Source organism: Podarcis erhardii (assembly GCF_964252035.2).
Source record: "Podarcis erhardii genome assembly, chromosome: 7".
NCBI classification, from domain to species: Eukaryota; Metazoa; Chordata; class Lepidosauria; order Squamata; family Lacertidae; genus Podarcis; species Podarcis erhardii.
Window position 1 is genome coordinate 87,218,332 of NC_138511.1, and position 14,988 is coordinate 87,233,319.

The 14,988-nt window shown below is 47.4% G+C and overlaps 1 protein-coding gene across 9 annotated transcripts in view; it reads right to left on the bottom strand.

The window, feature by feature from the left end:
• RYR1 (ryanodine receptor 1) overlaps nucleotides 1-11,027 on the bottom strand; it is a 223,488-nt gene extending 212,461 nt beyond the window's left edge. For all 9 annotated transcript variants that reach the window (XM_081868598.1, XM_081868604.1, XM_081868605.1 and 6 more), the window contains exon 1: nucleotides 10,831-11,027. In XM_081868598.1, the coding sequence (XP_081724724.1) occupies nucleotides 10,831-10,881 (51 nt within the window). In that variant the 5' untranslated portion in view covers nucleotides 10,882-11,027. The remainder of the gene's footprint in view (nucleotides 1-10,830) is intronic.
• Between the last annotated feature and the right edge of the window lie 3,961 nt (nucleotides 11,028-14,988).

A 14,988-nucleotide genomic window follows, 5' to 3' on the forward strand; every position in this document is an offset into this window, starting at 1 on the left:
ATGATGTCAGCATTTGGTGTGTGTTTTTTACCTCACTATTATTTCTGTTTTACACATGAGCCATAAAGCTATCTGAAACGGGGCTTAAAAAAATAATAATAAAAGCACCGTACCTTTAACAAGGCATGAGACAAGTGAAAAAGGATAGAGCTGTCCTGCTGGGAGAAACCTCGCCTGTTGAATTTTCACCTGCCATCGTGCGGCTTCTGAAAGGCTCAGGGTGGCCATGTGCCCGATTTAAAAAATAAAGCATGCTTAGGAAATGAGTCATTCACGTAATTGAGTGGGGGATGAGGCAAAGAGAGAGAGCGAGCCAGCAAAAATTGATGCACTACGTGAAATTGGATTTTCCCAGTGAAAACATATTGATGGTTGTGTCTTGGGAGAAAGGAAATATCGTCTTTCCCTAAGAAAAAAGCAAGAGTCTCACGACCTGCACCCCTGGCAAAACAATATTAACTACTAAAATACTAAAACACCCTGTGTTTTGATTTTGGGGTGGGCCCCGAAGGATTATTCAGGAAAAATCCTGGATGTTGTTTTCTTCTTAAGGATGATGGTGGGAAGATTAAATCTGGAGATCCCCATCGAATATTGCCAGCGGCTAATTTCACGTGCAAACTGTGTATAATGAAGACACAGGCTCCCATGTTTTGGGAGGAGCCCGAGTAAGACGATTTCAGTAGCTCCACCTCATCCCTCATCCCTGCTGCCACTGACCATTTGCTGGCCCCCTCTGGTCCCAATCCAGACAGCCACAGAATTTGCAAGGCAAGTGGAGGGATTCAAACCGCCAACCTTCTGATCGGCAAGCCCTAGGCTCTGTGGTTTAACCCACAACGCCACCCGCGGCCCCATTATTATTATTATTATTATTATCCCATAGTGGCTGGGGCAATCCAATCAGACAGGTGGCATATAAATATTACAATTAATTAATTAATATTGGTGCACATGTTACCACAGATACTTGGGCCTGTCCCACATACTCACTGGTGGAAAGTATTCATAGCATTTAGATGAGCTCAGCTGCATTTATATAATGGGGGGTGGGATTTATTCATATATTTTAAACAAGTTTCTGTTGTTATGAATTTATTTGTTTGGTTTTTCACATCAAAATTTTACAGTCAAATATCCAACGTACAACATAGAAACAAGATTCCAAAGAATCTTCCGGACTTCCCCTCCTCCCCTTTGTGGGTCCTATTGTTAAATCATTTCTTCCTGCATGTTTGATAATAGTCCAAAATTCACCATTAAGTGTTATTCCAATCCTACTAACAGTTTTAACTGTTTACAATGGTTTTTAAGAAGAATTACAAATTTTCCCCCGTTCCTTATTTATTTTAAACAAGTTTCTAGTCCCTTTCAATCTGGAATGTCATCTTGAAATTGCAGAAGCGAGTTGGGAGCCAAAACTCAGAGCTGATGACCTCTCCCTCTGCTATGTCTCATGGCAACCCACATGTGGTGGAAGTAATAATAATAATAATAATAATAATAATAATAATATACCTCTGGGCAGTTTCCAACAAAAGATTAAAAATACATTAAAACATCATTCATTAAAAACTTCCCTAAACAAGGCTGCCTTCATATAGTTGTTTATTTCCTTGACATTTGATGGGAGGGCATTCCACCACCAAGAAGGCCCTCTGCCTGGTTCCCTGTAACCTCGCAGGGAGGGAACCGCCAGAAGGCCCTCATAGCTGGACCTGGGCAGAATGATAGGGGGGAGATGCTCCTTCAGGTATACTGACTGGGCCTTTGAGGCCGTTTAGGGCTTTAAAGGTCAACACCAACACTTTGAATTGTGCTCAGAAACGTACTGAGAACCAATGGCTGGCCCATGTGGACTTAGAAACAGAGGGCACTGCCCTACCCCAAACCAGGTCACTGCTGGTCCATCTACTGTCTACACCAGGGATGGGGAACGTGTGGCTCTTTGGACGCTGCTGGACTCCAACTCCCATCATCCCTGTCCACAGGCCATGTTGGCTGGGGCTGATGGGACCTGGAGTCCAAGGATGTTTGGAGAACCAGAGGCTCCCCATCTCTTGTCTACACCAATTAGTCTTTCACCTTCTCCAGCCCAGGGTGCACCCAAACCTACACCTGGGAATTCACTCCTTCTTCTTCTTCGCCCTATATTTGTATGGTGTCAATGGTGCCACCTGTTGTCTTTGTTGATAGAGTTTTCTTGGCAGGGATACTGGAGTGGCTTGCCGGTTCCTGCTCCAGGTGGATCAAGTTTGGTCAAAACTCTCCACGATGACCTGTCCATCTTGGGTGGCCCTGCACAGCATAGCTCATAGCTTCTCTGAGTTATTCAAACCCCTTCGCCACGACAAGGCAGTGATCCATGAAGGGGCAGAGACATTACCTTGCCAACAAAGGTCCGTATAGTTAAAGCTATGGTTTTCCCAGTAGTGATGTATGGAAGTGAGAGCTGGACCATAATGAGGGCTGATCGCTGAAGACTTGATGCTTTTGAATTATGGTGCTGGAGGAGACTCTTGAGAGTCCCATGGACTGCAGGAAGATCAAACCTCTCCATTCTGAAGGAAATCAGCCCTGAGTGCTCACTGGAAGGACAGATCCTGAAGCTGAGGCTCCAGTACTTTGGCCACCTCATTAGAAGAGAAGACTCCCTGGAAAAGACCCTGATGTTGGGAAAGATGGAGGGCACAAGGAGAAGGGGATGACAGAGGACGAGATGGTTGGACAGTGTTCTCAAACCAGCATGAGTTTGACCAAACTGCGGGAGGCAGTGGAAGACAGGAGTGCCTGGCGTGCTCTGGTCCATGGGGTCACGAAGAGTCGGACACGACTAAACAACTAAACAACAACAACAACAAATGGTGCCACCAACGATCAGGGCATGACCCAACACTGGCTCCCAACACAATGATCCTTGAAGACCAACGGTGCCATAGCCAACTCACTTCTACACAAAGTAGACTCTTTGAAAGTAATTGACCTAAGCAGGGCATGGTGGGACTGATGCATGTCCTTTAATTTTAGTGGGTCTACTCTGAGCAGGACTCACATTGGTGACAACCCTCACTAGCTGCAGCTCTCCAGGCAGGTGAGACTCTGAGCCCTACCTGGAGATGACACGAATCGAACCCACAACCTTCATTGAGGTCCAACCCTGAGCTCCAGTTCTTCCATATCTATCCTAGCCCTCACCCCTCTCCCCACCTTACCAATAGTCTCAGTCCTCCAGAGCCATCATTTATTCATTGTAAATGCATTTTAAATGGCACCAGTTACCCTTTGGAACTCCCTGTGACTACAGACATCAGGGAGTCCCCTTTGCTGTGTTCCTTTTGATGTTTGCTGAAAACATTTTTGTTTAGGCAAGCCTGTCCAGACACACAGGACACAGGCATGTGTTCTGATCTGGGTTCTTTCTTTTAAAATCTTGTCAATGATTTGAATTATTTTTGAAGGCTTTTAACAGATAATTTCATTGTTTTATTTTTCTCGTAAACCGCTCTGAAGTTGTGGCTGTTGTTGTTGTTTTACAATCAAGAGGTATATATATATATATTTAGTTTTATAAATAACTAAGCAATAAAACTGCTAGCACATTTACAAACTAAGCAGGGTCTGGTCTGTTTACAAATTTAGGGATTATAGACTACCTCCGAGGACAAAAACCTCACAAGGTGATTTATAGAATAAAAGTACGATGCATAAACAACCACAATGGGTTAATAAAAGAAAACTTGTAATAAAACAGCCACAGAATCATTGAATCTTGGAATTGGAAGAGAACCTGAGGATCATCTAGTCCAATTCCCTGCAATGCAGGTATTTGCAGATGGAACAAGATGGGTGGGCTATAAATAAAATATTATTATTATTATTATTATTATTATTATTATTATTATTATTATTATTATTAGCTGTCCCATATGGGGCTCGAACCTGCAACCTTGGCGTTATCAGCACCACGCTCTAACCAACCTAGATCTTCTAACAAAGGGCGGTATATGAATCTAATTAAAAAAGTAAAAATAAAGTAAATAAATAAAGTTTCCCATCTGTCTTCAAAGGCAGTCCCACAGACCAGGCATTACAGCAGTCCAGCCTGGATGTTCCAAGTGTGTGGATAACGGAAGCAAGGACAGACCTCTCTAGGAAGGCTGGTAGACCTGCTGTGGCCATCGGTTTGCAAAAAAAAATAAAAAATAAAATAAAAAATTCTATGGTTTCAGGTTGAGAAGGAAAAAGGGAGCTCCATGCCAAAAAAGAGAGGAGGCAACATGACAAAGAGAAAGGACTTTTTCCAGCCCTTTTTTTTTGGAATTTGCATTATTAAATCCTGCAAGTGCTGACTCTGGATTTCCCGGGAGGAGAATCTGCAGTTTCTGGATGAAGAATCTGAACTGCCACCGTAGTAGGATAACAAATTGAGGATGAGTCAACAATGTGAAGCCCGCCAAGGACGATGACTGTTTTCAGGCTGCATTAAGAAGAAGCTTCTCCCCAGTTTTGGGAACTAAACAACCCTGGTCTAACCCTGCACTGTAAAAATACATAGAGTATGGCTTTTATAGTCCTTGTGGCATGCACAGAATTTTCTCTTAAAAAGAAAAAGCATGCATATGTGTCTAGGGCCACAGTTGTACCATACATTTAAATCACAATGATACTACTTTAGAACTGTCATGGTGTCCCACAAGAGAATTCTGGGAACTATGGTCTGAGCATTGTTAGAGGGCCTCTCTATTCCCCCCCACCCAGAACTACAGTTCCCAGAGTCCTCTGTGAAGAGGGATTGATTGTTAAAGCACTCAGAGAACTGTGAGCTCTTTGAGGGGAAGAAGGGGGCTTTCCTAACAACTCTCAGCGCCCTTAACAAACCACAGTTCCCAGGATTCTCTGGGGGAAGCCATGACTGCTTAAAGTGGTGTCCTAACGCATAATGTCCGCAAATGACAACATTTTGGAGGTCCCAGGTCGCAAGGTGGTTAGATTGGTTGTAACTAGGGCCAGGGCCTTTTCAGTGCTGGCCCCGACGTGGTGGAACGCTCTATCACAAGAGACCAGGGCCCTAAGGGACTTGACATCTTTCCGCAGGGCCTGCAAGACAGAGCTGTTCTGCCTTGCCTTTGGTTTGGACTCAGTCTGACCCTTATGGTTTTGATCTATGGGCTACTTTTAAAACGAGGCTGCATTTTAAATGGCATTTTAACCTGTGTTTTAAATTGTCCCCCCCCCCATTATGATTTTACTGTAATTTTACTGGTGTTAGCCGACCTGAGCCCAGCTCTGGCTGGGGAGGGTATAATTATTATTATTATTATTATTATTATTATTATTATTATTATTATTAAATGTGAATGTGGGCTAAGTGCAGTTCTGTGCATCGTGGTTCTAGAGAGAGGTGAGGAAGTCCCAGCCTTGTAACAGGGACAGGCAATCAGACACACAAGGGTTCAATCCAGCCCCCGGCGCAGCTCACAAGTCTTCATCTAATTCCCACAGTATACATCTTTTTTTCCAATCAAGTAAAGGAATCTTTGGCTCCCTTCTTCCTGGTGCAAACGACAGAGGTTTGGACCATTCTCTCTCTGCCCACCATACGCCACGCATCCACACCATCGATCTAAAGCCCTGTGATACCACTTGAAGCAATCACAGCTTCTGCCAAATAATTCTGGGATCTGTAGTTTGTTAAGGGTGCTGAGAGTTGTTAGGAGACCCTACACACACACACACACACACAATATTCTCCTTACAGGGCTACAGTTCCCAGAGCATAGCTGTCAACGTTTCCCTTTTTTTAAGGGGAATTCCCTTATTCCGAATAGGATTCCTCGCAAGAAAAGGGAAAAATTGACAGCTCTGTCCCAGAGTGGTTTAACAACTAATCCCTCTTCCCAGGGAAATCTGGGAGTTGTAGTTCTGCAAGGGGAATAAAGGGGTCCGCCATCAATTCTCAGCTCCCTTCACAAACTACAGATCCCAGAATTCTTAGGGGGAAACCATGACTGTTTAAAGTGGCAACCTAACACTTTAAATGTGTTGGGAAAATGTAGTCGTAGTTGCACCCAGGGGACAGGGCCTTGTGATGTGTGGTTCTGGGATGCCCTCCTAGGGACATAGCTGTCAACTTACAGATTTGAAAATAAGGGACCAGCAGCCTCGAAAATAAGGGATCCGCAGCCAAAATAAGGGATTTTAGTCAACCAGCAGCCAAACGAAGCCTCAAGCGGTGGTTCCCACAGCGCAGCAACGCACCAATGGGGATGCAGCAAGGAAAACCACCGTCACCTCTCCGCTGGGAAGCGCTGAGCAAAGGCGAGTCCCCAGGCAATGCGGCCGATTTGATCAGCACAAGGCATGCAAGGTCCACCCCCCAGTCATTCTTAGACTCCTTATTGGGTGAGCAACGCAGCCAAGCAACACAGTTGGAGCCTCCCTCTTCCCTGGCCGGCAGGGAGGGAGGGGGGGAGAGGAGCTGCTTCCTTTGAAACCCGGGAAATTTAAGGGACATCATCAATAAGGGACAGCAGCGGGACACAGCGCTGGGATAAGGGACTTTCCCGCCAAATAAGGGACGGTTGACAGCTATGCTAGGGGAAAGCCAGCAGATTCTTTGTTTGGTCGGCTGTGGAGATCTTTTGATTCTGCAAAGGCTTCTTCGAATAATTCTTAATGACTCTCACATAGCTTATACTGTTCTAAATTAGTTTCTGCTGCTGTGCTCGTGGAAGATCATTTTAGGAATCTGCCAGGTCTTCTGCTGGTGGTACGGAGGGAGAATGACATATTTTTGTCTCAGTTCATGTGGGAACTGGACTGGAGGCAAAGGATGGAGAGACTCAAAGATTTTGAGCAGACCCACACCATACATTTAAAAAAAAAACACCCAATGCACGTTTAAAGCACATGACTTCCCCCAAAGAATTCTGGGAACTGTAATAATAATAATAATAACAACAATATTTTTTTATTTATACCCCACCCTTCCCGGTTCAAAAACCGGGCTCAGGGCATCTAACAACAAATTTAAAACACTTGATTGTAAAAGCAGCATAAAATACAGTATAAAAACATGAAGAACAATAAAACTCAAAGTTCAGAAATCAATTTAGGGGAAATCCATCTAATAAGCATTAGATAATCCCCAGGGCTAGCTGGCTGAATTAGTCCTACTTGGGCCAGCGAGGAGGCCAGGGGAGAATTAGCTGTGGGTCTCAGAGAAGGAGAGGGGTAGGGAAGAGAAGAGAAGGGAAATAGAAGATCAGGCTGAATTCAAATTAAAGGCCAGGCGGAATAGCTCTGTCTTACAGGTCCAGCGGAAGGAGGTTAAATCTTGCAGGGCCCTGGTCTGCTGGGACAGAGCATTCCACCAGGTCGGAGCCATCACTGAGAAGGCCCTGGCCCTGCTGGAGGATAGTCTGACTTCCTTAGGGCCCGGGACCTCTAAACTATGGTTATTCATGGACCTTAAGGTCCTCTGTGGGGCAGACCAGGAGAGGCGGTCCTGTAAATATGAGGGCCCTAAGCCAATTCCTTCCAGTAGCACCTTAGAGACCAACTAAGTTTGTTACTGGTATGAGCTTTCGTGTGCACGCACACTTCAAATAACTAGTTTGTTAAGGGTACAAACTGTAGTTTGTTAATGGCTGGCCACTAGATTAGATGGGCCTTTGGCCTGATTCAGAGACAAGGCACTTCTTAGCATCTTATATTAAAAATGTCTTTGACCTCCTCCTTCCATGCTCCCTAGACAAATACCCAGATCCATGCCTGCCTCCTTAAGAACATAATAACAGCCTTACTGGATCAGGCCAATGGCCCATCCAGGCTAGTATACAGTGGCCGACCAGATGCCTGTGCAAGCAGGATCTGACCACAAGACTCTGTGGTTTCCAGCTGCTGAGATTCAGAAGCATTGCCTGTTGTAGCGATGGAGGCAGAACACTGCTATCCTGGCTAGAAGCCACCAATAGCCGCCTTCCTCCACAAACTTGTCCAATTCTCTTTTCAGGTTCATCCAAGTTGGCACCCATCACTGTCTCAAGTGGGAGTGAGTTCCATAGTTTATGCTGTCCTTCAGCCTGTGTTAGAAATTAGCCAGTCGCCAAGAGCGTTTGGCACCTGGCTTTCGACCACTTGTGACCAGGTGAAGATGCCTGGATGCCAGGAACATTGGATCTTGACTGTTTTCACACACTCCTGTAATAGGTAATACCCAATCCTGTAGAATTCTATCAGTTTTTAATTTATCTGCACCCTCGGAATGAATTTCTGGAACCAAAATGCATTTTTTCTGTGCAGACTGAGCAGTCACCATTCAGAAAAAGAGGTCGAAATTGGCCGATATATATGTGGAAGGTCGTTGGATCAAGTGACTTTTCTTCTTGTAAGTTCTCAAAACTCTTGAACCTAGCTCAAGGTAGTCCTCTGAACTAGCCAAATGTTATCTGAGTCAGTCCATCATTTGAAAAACGAGACTTTTGAGACATCTTGCCCCCAAGATGGCAAATGGGCATTCCATTTTGGCAACCACAACCTTGGTTTTGAGAATCCGTGTGGCGCCAAGCTTCGATATCTGAGCTTCTGACGTTGCCTTCAAGCTCAGGTTTCTACTGCTACCTGTTGTGACCATCTAAGCAACATCCATTCGCACCCCACAAATGAATCGCAGGAAATATCCACGCTAAAACACATGGTTTCTCCCAAAGAATCCTTGGAACAGGGGTTGACCCCTCAGAGAACTACACCTGGGAGCACTCTTAAACTACAATTCCCATGATTCATTGGGGGTGGAGGAGAGGGAAGCAGTGTGGTTCCAAAGTACGGGACTCAACTACCAGGCCTGATCAAAGAGAAAGGAGGTCTCCTGCCCCTCCAATGTGCTCAGTCTATGACCAAAGATCATAGGGCTTGCAGCCCAGGCCCGGTTTAACCCTTTGAGGGAGCAACCCTCCCAAGCAAAGCACCTTTCCCTGACCCCCCACAGAAGTCCAACCACTCCCGCCCTAAACCTGAGATGCCACCCTGTGATGAATGGCGCCCAGCTGTCAGCCCGGGATAAATAAAGGTTAGTAACTGGAGAGGCCAGGAAAGGATCGGCGTTAACCCCATGCCACCCAGAGCGTATGGACCCAGGACACAGGAGCCCATTGGCAGCCACAGTTTCCTGCTAAAACAGAGAATTCCCTCTTTTGCACAACCTTGCATTCTCCCTCCTAAGCCATGGCTTTCTATGCATGTCGTGGAGGCCTCTCAGGGCCACGCTATGATATTAAGAAAATACAGAGAGTTTGGCTGTCAGATCAGGCCAGTAGCACATCTAATCCAGAATCCTGTCCGCACAAGGACTGACCAGATGCCTTTGGGAAGCCCACCTGAGCCCAAGAGCCAGTAGCCAGTAGGCTTGTCCTCCATGCATGGTGGCTCTGCCCCAAGGAAACCACAGCGATCAGAACCTCTTGGGCCTAAATTATTTAGGGACAGGGAACGGACAGCCTGAGCTTGAGCAAAACAGATCCACAGCTCAACCGGTAGATCCACCAGATCCAAAGGGAGAATGACTCAGGACGGAGGGAGAGGGGAGAAAGGAAAAGGAAGATTGGGCAGGATCTTCGGCCTTCCTGCCCCGCAGCCGAACACCCCATCGGCTAGATGTTGGGCCAGATGGACCTCTGAGCAACAGGGCTGTCTTGGGACAGAGGAGGGGGAATTGAGGAACTGGGTCGGATCCAACCCGACTGTGGGCACCACCTGTTCAGAGGAGGATTGGTGGCTGACGTCCCACGGACAACAGGGCTGCCTCTAAATTTAGCCCCCGCTGAGGGAGAGAGGGGGCAGGGAGGGAGGGAGATCAAGGCCCCTAACCTGCTCCGTGAGGTCCTCCCCAGAGAGGCTGAGGGTCCCGGAGAGAGGATCCCCTCACCCAACTTGCTCAGGACGGTGCCTGAATATTGCTCGCCGATATTAATTTATCTCTGCCGTTTAGAACGCCTGCCTGCCAATCACACCTGCGCCCTGCCAAGCTCCAAATTCACCTTTGACAAAAGGCCCCTGTTTTTATTTTATTTTTAAAGGAAGGAAACCAACCCTCCGAAGACTTTTCTGAAGCGTGCAGGATTCCCCAAGCTCCCCCTCCCCAAAAATAAGTATTATTCCCTCTTTTTTAAAGGTTAGTTGCCTGAACACACAAGCAACAGAGCAGGAAGGAGTCCCCAACCTGGTGCCCTCCAGATGTTGCGTGGTCCCAAAACACCTGGCGGGCACCAGGTTGGGAAAGGCTGGCACGGAAGATCAGACCTGAGGAAGGTCACGGAAGATATTGGAAAGAGCCAGAGCTCCGTAGGCACATTGAGGGGTCACCCCCAGATGCAACCGAGCCCCCCACCTCTCCCCAGCCAGGGGTCTCTCCCCCAGGCTCGCTCTGCCCTTCAAACTCCATCCCCATCTTGTACTCCAAACTTTGCGCCCCCTCCATACAGGGCCCTCCTTGCCTCCACCCCACAACTCGTCCTTCAGCCCTCCACCCCAACCTGCCCCTGCCCCACAGCTCAATCCTAACGCCTCCCCCCAGGAAAGCAAGTCTCCTTGAATTCCGTGGGGCTCGCTGCCAGGGAAGTGGGGTTCTAGGGCGCGCCCCCCAACTTAACTAGCATTGCGCTGCCTTTTCCCTGCACCCCTAATTTCACGCACCCCAATTCCCCTCCTCTCCCCCTTTCCCTTTTTCCCTGTGTTTTTTCCCCTCCTCCCTCCCCAAAATCTTCCTCCTCCTCCTCCTTCTCCTCCTCCTTCTCCTCCTCCATCACCCCCCAAAAAAAATTAAAGACTCACGGTCCGGAGAAACTGGACGTCGTCCTCTCCTTCGCCGCCTCCTTCGGCCATGGCTGGGCTGGGCTGGGGGGCTGGGCTGGGGGGGCAGCTGGAAGGAGTGGGGCGCCCGCCCTGCTCGGCTGGCTCGTTCGCAGCTGCCGGGAGCCGCGCAGACACTAGCGGAGCGTCCCGGCTCCAGCAGCGCCAGCCAGCCAGCCGGCCGGCTCCCCGCCCCCCGGACCGCCCCTAGGAGGGGATGGAGAAGGGGCAAAGGAGGAGGGCGGGGAGAAGGACAGGGGAAGGAGGGAGGGAGGGAAGGATGGGGCGAGGAAGTCGCCGTGGATCTCTCGCCACCTGATCTCTCCCCTCCTTCTTCACCAGGGAGATCTCTCTCGCCCGCTGCGGTCGCCAGGGGTCGGTGGAGCCTCCACTGGCCAGGAGCAGTCTACCTGTCCGCTGCGGAAAAAGCTCCCCCAACCCAGGAGAGGTGGCGGGGTCTCCTTCCCTGGTGGAGGGTCATCTGTCAGGGATGCTTCAGGGGAGATTCCTGCATCGCAGGGGGGTTGGACTAGATGACCCCTTGGGACCCTACGATTCGAAGGAGAGGCGCAGCCTGGCATGGCTTCTACCTGTTGCCAACTTCCACGGAGCATCGGGAGGAGAGAGGGAGGCATCAGGCTCAGCAGACCTCAAGGGGGATTCATCCAGCGCATGGAACGCATCCTTCCACAATGGCTCTAAAGGAGGAATTCCTGGGGGGCTGTCAGCAGCTACGAGCCAGGATATTGTCCCCTTCCACAGTCGGAGCCAGCAAAGCTTCTGAATACCAGATCCTGGAAACTGCAGAAGGGAGTTGCTCTGGGGCTCGGATCCTGCTTGCAGGCATCTGGTTGGCTGCTGTGAGAACAGGATCCTGGACTCCATGGGCCTTTGGCCGGATCCAGAAGGGCTCTTCTTATATTCTGTACAGTGGTACCTCTGGTTACATACTTAATTCGTTCTGGAGGTCCGTTCTTAACCTGAAGCACTACTCTAGCTAATGGGGCCTCCCGCTGCTGCAGTGCCACCACTGCACGATTTCTGTTCTCATCCTGAAGCAAAGTTCCTAACCCGAGGTACTATTTCTGGGTTAGCAGAGTCTGTAACCTGAAGCGTAAGCCGAGGTACCACTGTAATGGTTAACTGGTGTCTGTTATTAACTGTTTAATGGTGGGTTTTTTAAAATAATATATTAGTCTTTTTTCCTGATGATTTTTGATTGTACAAGTGTAGAATTATAACAATACAAAATACATATCCATTTTTCGAGATTTATCTGAATCTCCAGACTTCCCACCCTCCCCTCCATGGGTCCTATTGTCAAGCTTTTCAACTGCATATGATTTCATTTGTTGTTTAGTCATGTCCGACTCTTTGTGACCCCCTGGACCAGAGCACACCAGGCACTCCTGTCTTCCCCTGCCTCCCGCAGTTTGGTCAAACTCATGTTCATAACTTCAAGAACACTGTCCAACCATCTCATCCTCCGTCGTCCCCTTCTCCTTGTGCCCTCCATCTTTCCCAACATCAGGGTCTTTTCCAGGGAGTCTTCTCTTCTCGTGAGGTGGTCAAAGTATTGGAACCTCAGCTTCACGATCTATCCTTCCAGTGAGCACTCAGGGCTGATTTCCTTCAGAATGGAGAGGTTGGATCTTCTTGCAGTCCATGGGACTCTTGAGAGTCTCCTCCAGCACCATAATACTAAAGCATCAATTCTTCGGCGATCAGCCTTCTTTATGGTCCATTCTTTCATAGTCCATATTTATTCCATAGTCCATATATCTCTCCATATTGTCCATTGTCTCCTGCCAACCTAGCAGTTCGAAAGCACATCAAAGTGCAAGTAGATAAATAGGTACCGCTCCAGCGGGAAGGTAAACGGCGTTTCTGTGCACTGCTCTGGTTCGCCAGAAGCGGCTTAGTCATGCTGGCCACATGACCCGGCTCTCTCGGCCAGTAAAGCGAGATGAGCGCCGCAACCCCAGAGTCGTCCGCGACTGGACCTAATGGTCAGGGGTCCCTTTACCTTTATATTGTCCATGATATTTGCTACAATACAAGTGTTATTAAAAGCCTGCTAATGTTTTCATCTGCTTGCAGTGGTCTCCTAGATAAATTATAAATGTTCTCTATTCTTTCTTGAAGTTTTAGTCTTCTTGGTTCCTGAGCTTTCTGGACAATTTTGCCATCAGCTTAGCTTGTCATTCATCTCTGGTAGGAACTTTTTATTCTTTCCATCTCTGGGCTAGTAGCACCTGAGCAGTTGTTGTCCCATACATTAAAAGCCTTTTCTGCTCCTTTGGGATGTCGGTACCTATAATTTCTAATAAGAAAGCTTCTGTTGTTGTTTTTTAAAAATACAGTAGTACCTCGGGTTAAGTACTTAATTCGTTCCGGAGGTCCGTTCTTAACCTGAAACTGTTCTTAACCTGAAGCACCACTTTAGCTAATGGGGCCTCCTGCTGCCACCGCGCCACCGGAGCACGATTTCTGTTCTCATCCTGAAGCAAAGTTCTTAACCTGAAGCATTATTTCTGGGTTAGCAGAGTCTGTAACCTGAAGCATATGTAACCTGAAGCATATGTAACCTGAGGTACCACTGTAAAGTTATTTTAAACATTTTTTTTTCATTTCATTATATATCATTTCCCAGAATGTCCCCCCCCCCAATTATGGTTCTATGCTTTTATTGCTAAAACCACTTTGAGATATGGCACAGCGGGATTCAAATATTACTACAAATAAACAATAAACATCATCGGGTATTCTCTTTTGGGGGGTGTACGTGTGATAAATTAAATTTACTGTAGTCAGCCTGCTTTTACAAAAACCTAAATCTGAATCTAAAACGAACCTCCATTGAGCTTCTCAAAGTGTTGCTATCATTTATCGGGTTTCTTGCACATGTTGGCTATTTGCAGTATGGTAGTGCTGCAGAGAGCTTGCTGGGGAGACCATGCATTAAAAAGAAAGGGACTCAAAAATAACTTAAACAAGGTTTTAATTACAAAAACAAAAACTCCTTATACACTAAATACATTAACAACAAACCAGACCCAACCACCAACCCAACCCCCAGGGTAATGGGAGAGCTAGGTGCTGCTCCTTATATACTACATGCAAATGCTGACACACCTTAATCAATGCAACTCAGCAGCACCTGCTCTGTTTCACAGCTGTAAAGCTGGGTCTCGTTATCTTGCTCTGGCCCTTGCTCTTGCTCTGGCCCCTTAAAGACATACACATTAGGTGGAACAATGATGAACCTTTACATTTAAAGAAACCATTCAACAGCACAACCGTCCCCAAGGCAGGTTATAATACTATAAATCACCAGTTGATGGAAGCATCAGGAGGGATGCGGGACTAGATCGGCCATTGGCCTGATCCTGCAGACAGGGGTCTTCTTTATGTTCTTAGTGTTACACTACTAGTATAACCTTTTGGTATAGTTCACGTGCAGTCATGGGATAATCCTTGCAGCAGGTTTTGAAAGTCATCTGCCTGAATGATTCCCATGGGTCAAGGTGAGTACCACACATACTTTTGAGGAGGAAAATAGGGTCCCACCTTCATCTTGGGGAGGAGAGGAGGATTGTGTAGTGGTTAAGAGCGACAGATTCGTAATCTGGTGAACCGGGTTCTCGTCTCCGCTTCTCCACATGCAGCTGCTGGGTGACCCTGGGCCAGTCGCACTTCTCTGAAGTCTCTCAGCCCCACTCACCTCACAGAGTGTTTGTTGTGGGGGAGGAAGGGAAAGGAGAATGTGAGCCGCTTTGAGACTCCTTTGGGTAGTGATAAAGCGGGATATCAAATCCAAACTCCTCTCCCCAGGAAAGGAAGGAGGCTGGGACACATCACTATTCATGCAACTACTTTGAAGGGGCTGGCATGTATATTTCTTACAAGTAATATTCTTACAAGCCTCTTTGGAAAGTGGACAGAGTCTCTCTAGTCCTTGGGGAGGTGAAATTCTATCTCAGCCTCTCTCCTACAATTAAAAGACACACTTGGGTCTGTATTTGTTGTTGCTGTTGTTTAGTTGTTTAGTCGTGTCCGACTCTTCGTGACCCCACAGACCAGAGCACTCCAGGCACTCCTGTCTTCCCCTGCCTCCCGCAGTTTGGTCAAACTCATGCT